The sequence below is a fragment of the Misgurnus anguillicaudatus genome, chromosome 17 (assembly GCF_027580225.2).
Source record: "Misgurnus anguillicaudatus chromosome 17, ASM2758022v2, whole genome shotgun sequence".
In the NCBI taxonomy this organism is placed as follows: Eukaryota; Metazoa; Chordata; class Actinopteri; order Cypriniformes; family Cobitidae; genus Misgurnus; species Misgurnus anguillicaudatus.
This window is the reverse complement of record NC_073353.2, coordinates 22,993,720-23,013,824: the sequence shown is the minus strand read 5'-3', so window position 1 is coordinate 23,013,824 and position 20,105 is coordinate 22,993,720. Positions and strand designations below refer to the sequence as shown.

General features: G+C 35.8%; 2 protein-coding genes across 2 annotated transcripts; both read right to left on the bottom strand.

Moving 5' to 3' along the window:
• Nucleotides 1–2,689: 2,689 nt before the first annotated feature.
• Nucleotides 2,690–7,377, bottom strand: slc10a2 (solute carrier family 10 member 2). The gene is made up of 6 exons (XM_055215049.2): nucleotides 6,727–7,377; nucleotides 4,657–4,775; nucleotides 4,213–4,301; nucleotides 3,960–4,135; nucleotides 3,534–3,691; nucleotides 2,690–3,301 (listed from the first exon to the last, which is right to left on the bottom strand). The coding sequence occupies exons 1-6, from the start codon at nucleotides 7,104–7,106 to the stop codon at nucleotides 3,126–3,128; spliced, it is 1,098 nt and encodes a 365-aa protein (XP_055071024.1). The 5' UTR covers nucleotides 7,107–7,377; the 3' UTR covers nucleotides 2,690–3,125.
• A 5,471-nt stretch (nucleotides 7,378–12,848) lies between these two features.
• On the bottom strand, nucleotides 12,849–19,437 carry gtpbp8 (GTP binding protein 8). Its single transcript, XM_073855175.1, has 6 exons — nucleotides 18,719–19,437; nucleotides 18,257–18,355; nucleotides 18,030–18,160; nucleotides 17,755–17,851; nucleotides 14,210–14,328; nucleotides 12,849–13,180 (listed from the first exon to the last, which is right to left on the bottom strand). The coding sequence occupies exons 1-6, from the start codon at nucleotides 19,031–19,033 to the stop codon at nucleotides 13,093–13,095; spliced, it is 849 nt and encodes a 282-aa protein (XP_073711276.1). The 5' UTR covers nucleotides 19,034–19,437; the 3' UTR covers nucleotides 12,849–13,092.
• Nucleotides 19,438–20,105: the final 668 nt, after the last annotated feature.

Here is a 20,105-nt window from a genome sequence, read left to right as displayed (position 1 = left end):
TATTTTTTACGATTGCTATGACAGATTTTTCAATACTTTTAACAAGTTTCCAAAACTCCTAACACAGTTAGCACTAAATCCACCTGTGTAAGCTATACTATTAACACATTTCTTGTTGGTTTAACACAAAATGCATATAATCAACACAAATTTATTTTTCATACAAGCTCAAACAAGACCAAAACAATAGATTTTTAATGTCAAATTTACAAATGCTTTCACACAGCATGTCAAAACTGATAACATCATGTGCTGAAACCTGACTTTAGTCAAAGTAAACAGCTGTTTGTATGATGAATTGAAACACAAATATATACCCTGTATTTTATTCCATTTGGAATGAAAAACAACTTATTGTAGCAATGCAAATATATAAATCACAGCTGATTCTCATCTAAGAAACACACTCAGGTTCTTTCAATTGCATATGGTATACAATAGAGTAAAAGAGAACCTCTTTAGGTTGATCTTATGTGGAAAGGAACAATATGAGCAACACAAAAAATAAGATATATGTCTGCAAGAGTCAGCAGAAGACCAAATGAGTAGCAAGACCACCAGGACAAGGGAGAGGTTTTCCTCCAGTCCCACCTGGATGCAATAGACGGTGCATTCCCAGACATCACACCTGAACACTGTCAAAGGTGGATAAGACATGGCAAAGAATTCTTTCCAAGATGCCTTGAACATGTGGCCAAATAGAAACGCAATAGATAAGATGAGATTTTCTTTTTGCTTTATTCTTCAGTGGCTTTTTCTGTTTGCATTTTTTATTTTTACTTTATACTAGAAATGGCAATAATATAGAATATGTTTGTTATCTTGCGGTAATGTCCTGTTGTAAATACTGTAAAGTCTTTACTGCACCAATTCTGTCTGTCTACTTTTTTTCACAAGCCGTACTCTATGATGGATGATTCATTTTTGTCTTGAATTTCTGCAGCAAAACAAATATAATGCATGCATTTACTAAACCCAGCTAAACAAAAATATAAACAAGTTTTCAAAAGAAACTGCAGTGCAAAACTCAGTCTATAATCAATTCAATCTACTGTCTACAGTAGAATGCAGTCTACTGTATTGTATAAGGACAGACTGACACATAAAATAATGCTGTTTTTTATTCTTATGTTTGTGTTTTTTATGACATTGTGTTATGATTGACTAAATGTTTCTGTTGGAAGAGAACATGTGTTGGTAATTTGACATAACTAGTTGATTCTGGGACATGTTTACAGTGATTTGGTTAACAGTGTGAGAGTTTTGTTTACAATTTGTGATTTTGAGCATGAAATTAATGATTTTGCAAGTTGTGTGTTTTAGTTGTGTTGCTGCGTTAAGAGTTTTGAAAAAAGTGTCATAGCAATCGTAAAAAAACTGTAAAGCAATAGCTTTAAAAACATTTTTTTTGTTTTGTAAGTCTTACAAAGCTTTAGCCTATTTATACAATCATGGCTGTTCTCACACCAAACATACAAATAAGAACGCAAAATACAGGTTTAGGAATGCACAGTGTGAAAAGTAAGATTATGAAAACCCAGGTGTGAAACTCGATAACCCAGGATTCTTCTTACCCAGGGTTTAAAATAACCCCAGGTACAGTATAAAAGCCCCGTTGAGTCATAAAAGCTCTTTCACAGCATTATAATACAGGCTCAATAAAATAGACTTTGTGTAATTATCACTAAAAAAAAAAAGGTTCTATATAGCACCAAAACTGTTGCTTTGGATCGTAACGATAGAAGAACCATTTTTAGTGCCATATAGCACCAGTGAAGAACCAGTGAAGCACCAGTGAAGCACCTGTGTAGAACCATATAGTGCTATGTAGAACCATATGTGGTGCTATATGGCCCCTATATGGTTCTACACTGGTGCTTCACTGGTGCTTCACTGGTTCTTCACTGGTGCTTCACTGGTTCTTCACCGGTGCTATATGGCACTAAATGGTTCTTCTATCGTTACGATTGAAAGCAACAGTTTTGGTGCTATATAGAACCGTTTGTTTTTTTAGAGTGATAAGACAATTTTATGATATATAAAAAGCTCAAAGTCTGCTAGTTCAAAACGTGGCGTCATGTACTTGAAATATTAGTTTATTCACATTGTTCTGATGCATATAAATATTAATAAGATAAAAATAAATACTTGAAATCTAAAATTTTGAATGCTGTAAAACAAAGAATTTTCTTTTGTGCTTTTGATAAAAAGATTTTTAATACATAAATAATATAGAAAGCAAAACATTTATAAAAAGGTCCATCATGATTTTATGTATACAAAGCACAATAACAATTGAATAATTAACTTAATTTAACCAACTGGTATGTTTTCTTAATTTAAGGATCTTTTGTACAACATGTACAGTAATTAGGAGTTACCTTCATGCTTTGAAATCACCAATATTACCTCTGAAATACTAATGAGTTATTAAAAGATACTTAAGAAAAAGCATTCATATATAGACCCTTTTACTGTTTGTATACAATGATGACGTGGTATGTGCGCGCATTTAGGGCAACGGAAGTATGGCAAGAATCAGCACTGAAGCAATACAGACAGAGAAAGTTATCCGTGTACTATAGTGGAGTGGATAGAAGACGTTAGCAGATGGCCAAAAATAAAGTTGCCAGATACACACACACACACACACATATATATATATATATATATATATATATATATATATATATATATATATATATATATATATATATATTAATCAGTGCAACCAAATGCAACAACCAGACATTTTGATGCTGGGAAACTTTCTAAAAAAACTTTCTGAGTTGCTCACGTTAGAACCAATGGGGAATAACAGCACTTCTGTTGCCTAAATGCGCACGTAGGCTATTTGATCACGTGAGTGGTAAAAGGGTCTATTGTCATTCATACAGTATATTGTCACAAATAAAAGTTTTTTTACAGTAAGCATTAGACAGGCAGCGTACTTGACTGTTCACATACTTGTGGGTAGAGTTATCATAGAAACAAGTTTTAGGACTTTTATGGTCAAGGGATGACATTTTACTTGGTTGTGCAATATTATCAATACTTCAATAGCTTGCATGAAGATAAATGAAATTGTGTGAAGTTCATTCTGTCAATATTTGCTACTGTGTAGCTCACAAGTGTGTACCTTTGCCTTTTCCTTCAGTGTTGCCATTGTCATCACACTGAAAGACACCATTGTCCAAAGCATAATCCTGCTTCTTGAACGATCCAGAATCATTACTGCTCAGTGCACTTTCCCCATCCGTCTCCGCTGACCTCTGCCCGTAATGCTTAATTGAGTAATACGCTAAAAACAGATACAGAGGTTCCCAATGAGTTACCAATACTTTGTTTAATTAAAATTAACCATTAAAAATAACATGCACGAACACCTGCACGCACACACACTTTTTCACCTGTCCTTTTTTAGCAATGTTCTACTTCATTACTCATACTCATACGTTTCTACTGTACTACAGTAGCACACAATGGCTATAATACCCAATGCTTAAATGTAGTGGACACAAGTTTCATCCTACCTCCCACCGCAATCCCGGCCACAACCAGCTGGAAGATACTGTAGATTAAGGGGAAGGCGAACATGAGGTCAAGCTCAGCCTGAGTAAAGGACAGCTGGGTTATTGTGCTGCACAGCTGGGAATTCTGCATTCCAGTTTCTAAAGCGATGGTGCGACACCTATGATCACGAGCACAAGAAATAAAATAGACAGAGAGGTAGATAATAAGAGATAGGACTGTATCATCTGCTGTTGAAAAGTCCTTTCATTTCAAATAGTTTGATTTCACTCATTGATTTCACTTTAATGGTAATCTTTGACATTGTCTTACTCAGAATTAAAGATATCAAGGATGCATTTTCACAGAATGTTCTTTACATTATGTATGATGATTTTAACATCACAAAATATGACTTTATCTCGGTTTTCACATTGTATTGTTCTTACCTGTACCAAGGTTGTCCCACAAAGCGAGCAAGCAGAAAGCCCAGACCAAATCCGATAAAGGGATAAATGGTACCAATAATCCAAAGAGAAGGAGCAATGGTCCACGAGGACTGATACAGCACACCACCTATGACTGCAATGACGACGATGAGGATCATTCCTACCACTGATCCAACCTGAATGCACACAAAACATCACACATCAAACTGCACCGTATGTTTAAGATTGTGAAAATAAAGAAACAAAAACTCACTTTGAGAATCTTTTTTGCTATTTCTGGCCACTTGCTTTTCACTAACATTCCCAAACCGACTGGCACAAGTAAGCTCACGAGTGTGATGCCTAGAAAGAGGATAATAAAACATTTAAAAAACAACACCCCATCTCTGTCTTGCTGTTGATCTGTTTATTTTATGTAAACTAATATGTGAGAAACTCAACCATACACTCAAAAATTATGCTAAATAGTACTAAAAAACCATTTTTAATGCTACAGAGCACTTATATAGCACTTATGTAGAACCATAAGTCTATAGCACCACTTATGGTTCACCATACCACAATATGGTTCTACATAGGTGATGTTTAACACTAAAAATCATTCCTCTATGATTTCGAGCCAGTGAACCACTTTTAGTACTATTTAGCACCTTTTTTGAGTGTACACTTAACTAATATTAGAACAAGTGAGTTTTACCAATGCTTTCATATGGGATTTGGAGAGCATCAGCTGACGTCCAGATTGAGGTGTAGATCAACAAACAAAGAGGCATCATGCCCAGCGCCAGGATTGAAGAACATGCGGTCATGCTGATACTGCAAGCAGTGGGCATCATAAGTGTATTATGTTAGTAGAGTTTTATTTATGATTATGACCTTTTTACCATGTCTTCGTCTGTATGAAAACCATCTAAACCAGTCAACGGTACTAAGATTGCGGCTGGTTGATTTAATTTAGTTAAACCCTTAAAACAGAAAATACAACTTTAAAATAAAAATATTAGGGCTGTCTAAATGGTCCAATGTGAAATCCAAACTTAAGTTTTATAAGATTAGCATCAAGGCTTTGAACCGGTTCACGGAGCGAAAACGAAAACCAGAAACTTAGATGTTTTGCTAGGAACAGAAATAAAACCAGAAACTTTCAAAAAATATATGTTCCGGAACAGAAACTTTTATTTAAAATAATGGTAACCGGTTAATACATTATTTTTTTCATTCTTTGACAAGATTTCTGTGCAATACTCTGTGAAGTTCACTTCCGGTCGTCGTTGACTCATCTGAGAAATGAGAAGCTTGCCACCAGCAAGTAGCCTACTCAAGCCCAAGTCTCTAATGCTCAATCATAAGAGGTAAATATTGTAAGCTACCAAGTATCTCAAGATGTTTGTGTTTTACTAATTAGTGGTGTAACGGATCGCAGTTTATCCGTGATCCGTACAGATCACGACCCACGTTTCGGCTCGCACGCGATTCGCGGATTAATACACAAATTTAAATAGGATGAAAGTTGATCATTTGCACGTGTTTCAAAGGCTTGCAAATGTTAACACTTAAGTGATTTAAAAAAATTAAACCGCAAAAAGACGCTAAAGTGAGCAATTTTCTGTACACACATGCGGTTGAATGTGTCTGGTCCAACTCCGCCCTTCAAAGATCAGAACTCTTGATGTATAAACTTGAGAGAGTGGTGCTCTACTGTGTCTCATACTGTAGTCCATTAAATAAAGCACTGAAAAACAACATAATTTTCACTTTATGTGGAGTGACTGTTATGCTGCATCTTCTTCCCGAAGCACCGTTTGGAATTCCTCCTTCATCTGTGTGTGTGCACGTGTTTAAGTGAAATCAACAAATGTAGGCATGTCAGAATTACAGTTACATAATGTAGCCTTTTTTAATGTTTGATGACAAGATAGAGACTTAAGGAAAATTATGTAGACTAATAATTTAAGTTTAATGCCCTAATGATCAGCCTACTTATTTGTATGTCCCATAGCTGACATGGAACGTTATTAACCGGTTTGGGAACTTTATTTTTTGTTCTAACTGGTTCAGGAACGTCAATTTTAGGGTTGAACCGGAAACGTTAAAAAACTATTTCTGTTCGGAACGAACCAAATGGGAAAAAATCTGGTTCAAAGCCCTGATTAGCATCATTGATTTCAGTCTTTATTTCAGTTTTTGACATGACGTTACTCAGTCAATATTAAAGATATCTACATTATTTTTCACAGAATGTTCTTTACATTATGTATAAAATAGTTAATCACAAAAATTGCTTTAGTTAAGTGTTCAAAGGCAGTGTCCAGGCCAGTTTAGTGTTAATAAAGCACAACCAAATACTGTGATATTCTCAAACATTGAACAAATAACAAAAAAAAAAAAAAACTTATTTTGTAATTGTTGTTCTCTAACTGAACGTGTTAAACGGATATATGTGAGTTTTAATTCAATCAATTTGTGTAGATGAGTTAATGCTTATAGACAGACTGATTTCTACAGCAGTCATATTCGCTGAATAAACAAAGAATGATGCACGACTACACCGTCAAAAATAAAGGTACAAAGCTGTCACTGGGGCAGTACCCTTTAAAAAAGGTCCTAATATCTATCAATATGTCATTATGCCAATATGTACCTTTGAAGTACTAATATGCACTCTTTTGGTACAAAGGTGTACCTTTTTGAAAGGGTACTGTCCCATTGACAACTTTTTTACCTATATTTCTGAGAGTGTAAATAAAAAGACTTATGATGGTCTCACCTTAGGTCCATATCCCCATCGAGCCAGTAGCAGATAATATTCGAGCTGGAACCTCCAGGACAACATCCCATAATAACAATGACTACAGCCTGAATGGGAAGCACATTGAATGCCAGAGAGAGTGCAAAGGCTGTAAAAGGCATGATGCCGAACTGGCACAAGAATCCGATGACAATGCCCCAAGGTCTGCGAATGTGTGCCCAAAGTTTTTTTGCTTCAACGGTGCAACCCATTGAAAACATGACCATGGCGAGCATGACAGTCATCACGGTGCTCATTACAACCCCAAGGACTTCATTGAATCTATTAGGGGGCATGAGGCAGGATGTGCCCGAGCATATGGTGGCATTGGCAGGGCAGACGGGCTGTGGCGTGCACATGTTGATTAAAATGAGTTCGAATGATACGCTGAAGAGTTAAACGTACCGTATGCTCCGCAGGGCTGTCAGTCAGAAAACCGAAGATGTAGATTCCAGTCACAAGGTTGAGAAGATGAGAGAGGACAATTTGAAGAAAGTGCTATAAGATTCCAGATTTCTTTGCTTCAGGTCCGATACATTTTTCAAAATACTCCACGCAAACTCTTCTCTCTATGTGACAAGAAACTTGGACTTTTACACTCCCTGCACACCTTTAATATCTGCCAGGTGCCTAAAAATTTAAAAGGCAAAAGTTGCAAAATAAAAAATTAACTAGCTGCAAATGTTTTATGGGGTCAGTGTCCAAATGCAAACACATAAAAGAAGAGAGTGTAAAAAAGAAGTTAAATTTGATCACAATAAATGTGATTGCACCATCTTGCATTTTTATAACATTGTGGCTCTTAAATTTTATTGTTTATCTTCAGATATAGCCCTGTCTCATCAACAATCCTGAGTGCAGAAGAAAGGATGCCTGCCTGTCATGATGCTTTACAGTATGTGCGTCACAGAACGAAGAACCATAAACTTTACAGTTATTTTTAAAGGAGCCATTAGAATATGTGACCATTTGAAATCCCGGCTAAAGTGTCAATCTTATTGTGAGATTAATATGTTTCATATTTAATATTAAATATATTACGGTTATATTTTTACAGAATGATAATTAAATTATGTAGGATGATTTTGAACGGTAAACGCAAATAATCACAAAAAATACTTCAGTTGGGTTTTCACAGGCAGGGTCACATACGACTATAGAGAAATGGGTAGCACATCACTTCACAATATATCTACACAAACCATTGACCACGAAGTTAAATTTTAAAAAACAAATCTCATTTATACAGTTAGAGCTTGCAGGGGCAATTCAGCACAAAGTTCGACTGAATACTTACACAGTGTCCTCGTGAGGTATGTAAAAATATAAAGGCATAAACAAAGTAATGATAACATTGTTAAATGTTTCACCCAATAATTAAATAATAAATTACTCTGTATCATGTACAAACCTATGTGACCTTGATCTACTTTCTTCCATAAAATACAAAGGGTACTTTTTTTTTTCAGTAAATGAATGTCATATAGCACTCTTTCTATTTAATGAATGTGACGACAGCACCATTAAAGTATAATAAAAGTTGGACAAGTGACATCTAAAGTCTTTGATTACTTTTGTGCTAAGACCAGGACTTATTGCATTGTGCATTGTACTGTATACATGCAAAAAAGAGAATGAACCCAGGGATTACACATCTTAAGACCAGACTCCCCAGAATCAATTAATAACCCTGGGTAAAGTTTAAACAGTGTGAAACCACACATCCTGGGTGTATTTTTAAGAACTAAATAATTTGGCCATTGGTTAGTAATTACAACAGTAAAAAGTCGATGTGTCCTATATATGATGACTTTAACACTAGTGCTAAATAATGTGATTATTAAAAGTGCAAAGTTGATACAATGTGTTACATTTGCATTGATACAATTTGTTACATTTTTCTCTGATATCTACATAGAATGTTTGTGGCTTTAATAAGTGCAAAGTCCATTTATAAACCTAGGATTTGCTCCCAGAACGAAATGGTCTATTTATTACCTTATTTAAAAAGGGTCATAAATAATAATTTTGAGCTTTGCTCTGATTGGCTGTTTCTCTGAGCAACTAGTAATTTCAGTAGCTCTCTCTGTGTGTAAACAAACCTTATGTTTGAGCCTGTATTAAACGGAGATACAAAATTTGAGGAACAAGCGATTATTCACAGATGGAAATGTACAATTCGGAGTGGTAAGTTAATGTTTTTTTTTTCAATATGGACCTGCAAAACGTTACTGTAACATCAATAGTAGCACTTTAGTCTAAACGATGAATATAGCACTAACAAAATAGTTTTTAGCATTGTAACATTGTAATTAATTTAATGTGTATTTTAATGTTCTGTTTAACTGTCACAGTCAGTGTTATATTGCGATTGGCCTCTTTTTCATCAGTCTTTTGCATGCACAAGGTTTACAATCGTGTTTGAGGCTCACGATGTCATAGGGGAGAGCAGGCGAAAGTACAATTTTTCAGAAAAATTGAATTTTAAAAGATTATGTTTTAGACACTGAAATAAATGATTCATTCAATTTACTCAATTTTTTTGAGGTAAGTGAATGCAATCAATTTATTTAAGCTACACTTAAACAAAAGTTTTTTGTTTTGTTTTTCTATTTTTTTTAATTGTAGCTTAAATAAATTTATTGCGACCACTTACATCAAAAAACAATTGAATTAATTGTGTTAATTGAATGAATCATTTTTTCAGTGCAGAGATATATTTTTGCTGTGGTCAATAACAACTGTTGTGTTGTCTATCAATACCAGGTGGAATTTTAATCAAATATTAAACCACTTCTAATTTCACTTTGAACATAAGTAGCACATTGTTACTTTTGACCCTGTCAGCAGGGAGGAAAGTAACACACAGGGGGGTTGAAAGTAACACAACAAAACAAGATAGATTTACATATAAATATAGTAAATACAAATAATACATTAATATATTAATAATATAAATATACTTGACTTGTTAATATGTAACTGCAAACATATTTTGTCATTTATCTTTGCAAAAAAATAATAAAAATACATTTTCATTTTTAATTTTAGTTTTATCAAATGTTTAAAACGTAACCTGACAGTACAAACATGAATTGTTATAAAAAAATGTAACAGTTTGAACACAATAAAATTACACTAAATCAAAAGTTAGAATTATATACATTTTCAACATAAAGCAACAGTATTACATTGAAAATAAATGATTAATTCAATTTACTACATTTTTTAAGGTAAGTGGTTGCAATCAATTCATTTAAGGTACATTTAAACAAAAGTTTTTTATTTTATTTTACTTTACTAATCTTTTTGTTTAAATGTAGCTTAAATAAATTGATTGCAACCACTTACCTAAAAATTTAGTAAATTGACTGAATAATTTTTTCAGTGTAGCAGCGAACAGGAACTCCTGACATTTAAACCCGATTTACTTTTATTTTAAAAAACTCAAACTTCAGAAAGTGTTAGAGCAATAACCTGTAGATTGATTAGTAACACATGAAACCAAAAACACAACACGTTATAAGAAAAAACTACTAATTTAGGAATTTACTTATCATGGTTGAAAACAGCTCTCCGGACGCGCAAAAAGGTGAGGAAAAACGCAATATTTTTCAACTCTGTCAAGGGTAGTGTGCTATAGATGCTGTCAGTGGCGGTTCTAGAATTGTCATTTTAGGTGGGCTCAGCCCCCCAATAAAGGTATAATAAATTGAATAAATAAATGGTTAGGTCTATATACAAACAGTGGCAGAGGGTGGTGGCCAAGGCTAATTTATGGGGTCCATAGTCCATGAAAGAAAAGGATGTGCAGATAAATATTCCTATAGGCTACTGCACTGACTGCATGGATTACTGGCACAGATGTAAACATAATGCAAGGCTGAATTTTAAACTTTTTATTTCTCCCATCTGATTTACTGTCTGTTAATGAAACAAAATATCTCATGTTAACTGCAGTAACTTTCGTAAAATTTGTTCAGGAAATCTAAACTCACCATAAACCTTAACTTAACACTAAGGATTTTTGGCAAAAAAAGTAATTTGGCTTATAAAATAAATTTAAATTAATCTTTGTTACAACGATGCAGATAGCAAGTCATAGCAGTGAGTGAGTTTCTCTCCTCCTTTTTTGTATTTATTTAACTTTAAAGGGATAGTTCACCAAAAAAAAAAATTCTGTCATTTTCTCACTCTCATGTTGTTGCAAACATGCAGAAATGTAATTGTTCCGATGAACACAAAGTAATTTACCCTGAGGAATGTTTGTAACCAAATCGCTCATTCTTTTCTCCTACTATGGAAGTGAATGGGGCTTATGATCGTTTGGTTACAAACATTCCTCAAAATATCCATCCATGTGTTCACCAGAACAAACAAACCTATACAGGTTTGCAACAACATAAATGTGAATTGTTATTTTTGGGTGAACTATCCCTTTTAAATGAAAGACTTCAACATGCACACCTATAAGAACCGAATTAAAAAAATGTTTACATTCGTTTAAGAATGTCATAGTTGTTTAAAATGACACTCACGAAGACAGATATTTTGAGACATGTTTATGTGTATTTGTCTATAAACCAAAAAACATGAACTCATTTAGCTTTGTGCACAACCTATTGTTGCATAAACACGATTGCGCGTCACATTTTCAAGTTCAAGGTGTCCAATCGAACACAGTTAATCTCATCATCATACAGTTAATAGACTACTTCAAGAATAAAATCACGTTGTTGTGTTTTGTTTTAAAACAGTATAAAGAGAAAAGGAAAGTAAAAATCTATAAGCATAGACTTCATTAAGTCCACAGAAGGAGAAATAGGCTACTAAGCACCTTCTTCCAGCCTATGATAAAATCGTTAAATAACATTGGCAACGTGCGTTAATATTTTCGTAATATTTGTTTTTAATAATGTGCACGTCAAAACAAACACATTGATTAATTGAAAGTAGCGCATACAATTTGGACACCCCTCTAGCTCTGCCACCTTATTGGAGTGTTTCACTGTATTGCATAGATGGCTGAAGGTGCTGAAAGTCACAGACTAGAGATGGAGAAGAGCTGAAGTCTGCCCTGCTGTTGTTTTCATGTAAAATTTTAACGGGACTAAAGCGGTCACGAATCTGTGTAGTTTATGGAGCTAACATAGAAAAAAATAAAAGCGACGCATGGATGCTGTCATAGTTTGGCATAGATATATACACTAGATGTCGCCCTGGGGCTCTGAGCATACGTCAAAACCGCCGCCATCTTAGAACAGGGGTCTTGTCATAGGAAGTATCTAGGTAAAGCTGCTATCTCCGCCTGTACTTCAAATTCATGAACGATGCCGGACTTTTGTGCAGCGCATGGATGAAAGGGCTACTAGCACCATGCATCACAGTTAGAAAAAGTAGACCCTCACAAAATCAAAACCCTTATTTCTTCCTGTACTAAATGCCAAACACATGTCTGACCGCTGAAACGAACCAAAAGAAAACCAAGAAAATCGCGTTCATGACGATTTATGGTGATTTTATTTCTGTTACACCATTGCCTACAATGACGCTGATGCGGGGTTCCCCTGTTTCAAGATGGCGGCTCTGTTTGACACATTCGGTCCAATGAACTGCCGTAGCCAAGGCGACATCTAGTGTACATATCTATGATAGTTTGGAATGCAAATGTTATCAGGCTTCTGGGAAAATCGCTTTCTTTCGTCCCACGCTACTTTTTCCCTGGTTCTCCCTTACCATGTACAGAACTCTTATTATTCATCTATGCCTAGGTAAATGCAGTTTTCCATACTATGGCACCTTTAACACAAATCACAACTACTGATCTGGAACAAAGATTCTAGTTTCCCGGACAAGGCTTATCCTAGTCCCAGACTAAAATGCATGTTTGAGCTGCTTTAATTTCAAAACAGCTTGCCCTGACATATTTTAACATATATCAGTGCCATTAGTTTGTCTTAAGATGCACACCAGTATTGTTTTTTGTGAGGTATGTTTGTAAAAAACTACTTAAATGTCCTAAAATAACTAAGGCCTTGTCCTGGATTAATCTAAACCCCGCCCCTGTGTGACATAAATTAATGTAACGCTACACATTCATGGACAATTCAGGGAGTTTATTCGGTGCTGCTGGTACAGTATATGAAAAGTTGTTACGATTATTGCCACTGAAAATAATGTACATCAAAACATCTAAAAAAAAATTAAATAAAATGATGGACTTTGCATAATCAAGAAAAATTTCATGTATCATTTTTAGATGTTGAACTGCTTTTATCTGGCATAAGTTATCCTCATCTTACAGTAGATACGTCTGTGTCGCATCAGAGACGGCATGGCAGTCGGTCATGTCTGTTTAGCAGTAAGCTGCAGATTTCCTGTAACATGTGCAATGAAACACCTGAGCAGGTACATTCCAGAGAACTGTATTGAACTGTAGGTCACAGGGAGGAACAAGAGGTAAAAATAGAGAAAAACAAAGTTACATACAATAAATATACACATATCAACAGTTTATTTATTCCATTTAAACCTGGAAAAAAGCTTTGTTTTATTCATTTTTGTCATAAATTATATTTGTCGTAAGATATGAGAATGTCCAAGCAACAACAAAAATATCTGTGACAGTAAGCATGTCATTAAACAAACTTAGTATACTTAAGTTATAGTACAGAAGTTATAGTGATACACAATACATATGAATTGTAAAAAAAATCATAATTTCAATTAGCGTGCCCCACTGTATGTTGTAGAAATACATTTTTTAATGTATACTAATGTATGCTTTCCTATAGCCAAATTGATAGATCTTTTTGTTAGCAATGAAAAGGTCATAGGGAAAAATATACTGATGAAATGTTCAACTTAAAGGAACAGTAAGTTGATTCGAATAAAAGCATTAGCCAAATGCAACATTTTAAATGTAATTCACAACGAATTGTATGTTCCTTATTATCTTATCAGTAAAAATCTGACTTCCTGTATTGACACAAAGATAGAGACTTCATAACTCTGAACTCTGACAAACTGCTTCAGACGAGGTATGCGGGCTACTAATGTTCTGGCCTTATCTTATCAGTAACTAAAGGAACGTAATCTTTCTTATTCTTATAAAACTAAAGATCAGATGCCAGGGAACTGACATATTTGAAGGACAGGACTTATCTAGTTAACGATGACCAAGCATTTATAATATGCACCATGACATGACACCAAATGAGGTGATTAAGAGTATACGCACATCATTTACTCATCATTGACACATCATTATCTAAGGCAGATCTCATAAAGAACACATCAGCACCAGGACACTGGTGGAATATATACGTTTAATATTTTTAAACCTTCTCAAATGATCATGATTACACTGTAAAAGGAAAAAAAATACAAAAGAGCAGCATGCAAGACATTAAACAGAAATAAATTTGACTTGGTGACTTTAAAATGTGTCTAAGTGTCTCACCTCACTAAAAAGGGCTGTGGAAAACATGTGCTGGTTTGATTCTTGATAAAGTCTCGCAGCTGTACCATCAAGGACAACAAAGCACCCCGTCTGGTTCTGTCTATTTTAGTCACCACCAGCTAAATTATGACAGAAAGACAAAAAAAAGGTTATTTTAATTTCAGCCTGAGTATATAGTAAATATTGTAGGATGTGCACGACAAAGAAATTTAAAGAAAGAAATTAATGCTATGCCTTAAATGAGTGGGAAGTAGGGGTGGAACAATACATGTATTCGTTTCGAACCGAATCGGTACGGGGGTCACGGTTCGGTGCATGAATTTAAACGGAGAATACACGGTATGAAAATAAAAAAAACTTGCGTGCAAAATAATTAATGTAATGCGGAACTACTGTTAGATACGCGGGTTCTTTATGGACAGCTAATCTGTTGCCCCGCTTTAGCTCTGAAGCTCTGATTGGCGCCGATGCATCCGAGCTCCGCCTATGTATGCGCTCTATCAGAGCCCGTCTACATTCTGGCACTCTGCAGTTTTTTGTCAGGTTCACGGTCCAGTGAGTGAAATAGCAGCGACAGCGAGTATGGCAAATGGTGGTGAGGATCCGCCGGCCCCTTTAAGATCGCAAGTTTGGCAAAACTTCAGTTTTCCAGTCAGTTACAATAGCACAGGCGAGAGAGTGGTGGAAAAGACGAGGACTGTGCGTCGGCGTTGTTCAGCAGTTGTTAGGTATGCGAGTGGAAATACATCTAATCAGGGCTCTCAAGTCTCACATATTCACCTTGACACACACGCATTTCAGTCAGTTCAAATGCCACACTTTGTATTTCTCACGCTGAGAAGTAGGAGATAAATTGTCCTGCTATACACAACAGGCATACGCAGGGCAGTTCTGTCGAGTTCAGCTGCTTTCAGTTTTTTAAGTGTGCTAAATCAGAGCCATCAGCGTCAGAGTACCGCGAGAAATCTTGCGGAGGAGGCTGATTTCAAATCGCTCTCGCGTTACTCTGACGTCATCCACTTCTCGTTTCTTGCAGCGCCTCGTGAAGTCGTACACACCTATTAATTCATCCTACAAGCCTATTTTTTTGTTCTTTAGTACATTAATATGAAATAAGGCCAAAAATGTAATTTAAAAATGTATTTAGGTAACACTTGTAATACATTTGAACCCCTATTTGTATGAAAGATGAGTACAAGATTACTTAAAGTGGTATATATTTTTGAAATACGAGATAGTATGTTAAATGCATTTCAGTTCATATTCATGACATCTCAAAATAACACTGATAAGGACACCTATGTTTTTAAGATTAGCTTAAAAAAAAATGCCTTCTTCATTTTTGTTTTGCTTTTTTCCTCCATTGTACCGAAAGTGAATCGAACCGTGAAGCCTGAACCGAGGTACGAACCGAACCGGGACTTGTGTGTACCGTTCCACCCCTAGTGGGAAGAATTACTTTTAGGGGTTCACACTGTGTGCAAATATGATTTGTTTAGTCCACTAACTGTCCATACTGAAGTCACATCCATTTGTTCGTTGTAGTCAATGTGCATTGGTTGCTATTGTAATGATAAAAATATCACTACAAGGGGCTTTATTTTCTAGCACAACCGAAACTTGCTCACTGTGGAAAGAATATTTACATTGAATGCACTTTGAAAAAAGTGTCTGAAAATAGGGCTGTCACAATTATGGAATTTGGCTGACGGTAAGTAAATTGTGACGATTAATAACACATTGTTGTGATTGTTTCATTAAATCTTTTGCGAAGTTTGCTGGCAGTAAATATTAAAGCAACACTATGTAGTTTCCATGTAAAAATGACTTACAGCTCCCCCACGTGGTTGAAAAGCGCAACAGTGCCTGGTATCAGACACTCTTCTGCAGGTAGGGGGAGGGGCGGGGCTGTGTGCTCTACCCTCCACCGCCACTTTCAGAGTGTGCTTAAAGCAGCTAGGAGGCTGCTCAGGTTGCAGCAACAGTACAGTTTGTCCAGTTAAAAGTTGTTCTATCACTGAAATAATTTGACATTATTTAAAGGTAAAAAAAAAAACTACATAGTGTTGCTTTAACACACATAACACAAATTTAAAAGTAATTATTTAATAAATATATCTTTTAAAAACACAATAAAATGTATGAAAAATAACTGAAAATAAAAATGCAATCGAAATAAACCAGAACAGACTTTAAATAGTAGCCAATCCAACTAAGGTTATTAGTACTGGACCACATCACATGTCTGTAGTGGCTGCAAAAAAACCCAACTCCTTACAGATCCTTAAAGGAACACGCCCACATTTGGGGATTTTAGCTTATTCACTGTATCCCCCAGAGTTAGATAAGTCCATACATACCTTTCTCATCTCCGTGCGTGCTGTAACTCTGTCTGACACAGCCCCCGCTCGCTTAGCTTAGCACAAAGACTGGATGTGAACAGCTCCAGCCAGCATGCTCCCAATAAGCGACAAAACAACACGAACATTCTCCCATTTATGTGTTGTGATTTGTACAGCCACACCGCGCACAAACAACAAGATCATATGAGACACAGCCATCCCCCAACAGTATACATACTGGGAACCACACTCCCAGAAAGTGAAGCACTGCTACTTGTGCGGAGTGATTTGCACAACTCTGACTGAACTCTCTGCTCCTCACCAGGGGGCTTCTCGGCTGCTGGGGGCAAATCACTCCGCCCAAGTAGCAGTGCTGTGCCTTCTGTGAATATAGTTCCCTGTATGTATACTGTTAAAAGATCGCTGAGTCTCATATGACCTTGTTGTTTGTACACACTGTGACTTTACAGGTTACGGCACCTAAATGGGCGAGTGTTTGCGTTGTTTTGTCGCTTATTGGGAGCAGTGTGCTGGCTGGAGCCGTTTACTTCCGGTCTTTGTGCTAAGCTAAGCTAGACCTATGCAATAATTGCGGTGATATGAAACCACTGCGATAAGATCAAAATATCGTGATGAGACGATTAATTAATCAGTGTGACAGCCCTATCTAAAAACATTGTAAATATTATTATGCATTGAATGTGAAATTACATTCACATTGTATAAAGTAGTAAGTTATCAAAAATATAATCAAATATTGATCAAAAATAAATAAGGGTGGTTTCCAGGGCTTAAGTCTAGTCCAAGCCTAAAATGCTTGTTTGAGCCGTCTTAACTAAAGGCAGCTTGCACTGACATTTTGTTAAAATATGTCGGTGCCATTGTTTTTGTCTTACTGGTGTTTTGTGACACCATTAATGTTTTTTTGTAAGGTATGTTTATAAAGATTACGTAAATGCCCTAATATAAATAAGGCCTAGTCCTGGCTTAATCTAAACCCCTATTAGTATCATACAGTATCCAATCTGACTGCTCAAACTATACATAAAAGCAAATATAAATGGTTTGTAAAACTATTTTCATATTTCAAAGTTTATTTTGCTGATGAAACTACAAATATCCCCAACACTTATAACTAGAGCATAGTATTATAATGACCCCTGCTGGTCAGTCACAGTAAAGGCATAAGCAAATACTCAGCACATAAGGCAAACTAAACTCCTCTAACATCTCCACAGCAACTAAATCTGCCCTCTGCAGACCTACACCACTATCCACCAGCAAGAATGTCCTCACCAGACTAGAGACACATAATACAATAAAGGAATAGGCATAGCAATGAAGGACTCAATGTAAAACCATAACCAATCATATTCCATGTCCACAAAGTTACTTTCATAAAGGTTAACATCTATTAAAAAAGCATACTAAAAGAAACATCAGTAATGGAAACAATCACGACAGTATCAGCATCTTACTTCTGACGTTCTTGAAGGTATGGTTCCACCATCTCCACAAAGTCCTGTGGGGCCCTGTGTCCGTACCCCGGCATGTCCACTAAAGTAAATGCCTTTCCCACAGTGAAGAAATTCAACTTTTTAGTGTGGCCCTGTTTAAAATTTAAGATAATTGAGAATGAGAATTCTCATTAGGCAAATATAAAAATACACAATGAAAAACAGGTTTAATCATAATACGAGCTCACCGGAGTTTTAGAGACGCGCACATCTACCTCTGGGGCAAGAGAAAACAAGGCTCGGATGAGAGATGACTTTCCCACATTACTTCTGCCCATAAAACACACCTGTAGAAACACGAACACAGAGGAAACTGAAACAAAGTGAGGAATGTCTAGTAGTCCAAATTTAGACATTTAATCCATGCATGAATTTTCGAAATTTTGGCCCGAACCTAGAGTACCACCTCCCTCCAAACTGCATATATGCACTAGCTGAGAATGAGGCGATAGGGTGAAGGAGGGATGCTGCAAAAACTGTCACGGGACAGAGGTGAGGGATGGCTACATATAGATAAACTTATCTTATTTATCAAGTTAAATAAACTTAATTTAGTAAATTTGAAACTAGAAAAAAACTTTTTATTTCAATGAAATGCAATTCTTAAAATAATCTAACAGCATTAACACTATAATAAGTAAACCACTCACCTCTGGTTGTTTAAGCACAGGTACATGGTCCATGCGGACTGCAGCAGAGAGAAAGTCAATGTGATTTCTATGGGAGGGAGTGAATAGTGTCTCTGCCTGGTGGAGGTCGTCCAAGCTGGGATGGAAGATCTTGAATTCTGCCTGATCGACCTGGGGATCCAGGTGCTCCTCCAGACCACTGAAGGGATACAGAAGACCCTGGCGTCTCCTCTCTGAGAGAAGACATGCATGTTTGATGGAGGCCAGTTGATGAACTCTCTTCAGGACCAAATAACAACATGATATATGTGGCTGTAGTATTCTCATCCGCAGCATTGTGTTACTTATTCATTCACGTGGACAAGTGTGGTTGTTTTGTGATGTTTTTCAGTGACAGCTTACAAATGTATCTGTTGGGATTTTAAACTATTTTGCAAATAGAAATGTCTAAGTATGCATAGACCTTAGGTAAGTATTTGTAATTGGTATACAAAACACTTAAACACATCTTACTCTCAACTCGACGTCTGCATTAAATTTATTGAATAAGTTCATAACATAAACGTGACATGTTATGGTGTCAAGGAAAACTAAAATACGTCCGCTAGCCGAAAAGCCACATTTATAAACGTAATTATCTCCATCTTGGGGGATTTTTAAATCGCTACTATAAAAGGAGAGTACGAAATGTAAATGTATTTATGTCAAATGCTGCCATGTTTAAATGTCCTTCGGTTAGTATCGTACCGAAAGAAACAAACTCTCGCACTAAAGTTCCGCCTTATGTGTGTGAGGACGTATCGCATTAGCGGCAGAAGGGGGCAGCAAAGTCCACAGTTTCTATTATATGAGACGGGCAAACAAAGGCATTTATTTGCCTTGCACATCACCCCATGAAGTCAAAAAAGTTATTTCTACACGTTTTTTAAATTGGTGATATTTCTTTGGTTATTCATTTGAAGAAAAACAAACTCGTACTTTGTATTACAGTCATAGTTTTACAGTTGTTGGGTAAGTCACAGAAATACACCTTCATAAAATAAGATACATTCCTACTGAAAATAATAGATGTGTTTTTGTGTACTTTTTCTGAATAGGTAAAAAGTGTGATTTACACCAAAATTTGGCAAAAAACAAAAACAAAAAACGGTGATAATGGTAATAATATTATTCGTATTGGACTTTCAATCAATATAATGCTAATGTTTTTTTTTACCAATGTCAGCAAAATGAATATTTATGATGAAGGTTACCCACCATTTAACTTTAAAGTGTTTATAGAGCGACAGGAGCAGGAAGTTAGAACTGATTCTGAAACATCCACCCCTACACTGTCACGTACCTAAAGGGTGCATATTAATACCAGATATTGGTACCAAGTATCACTGTCTTTCTGAAATCTTGTATT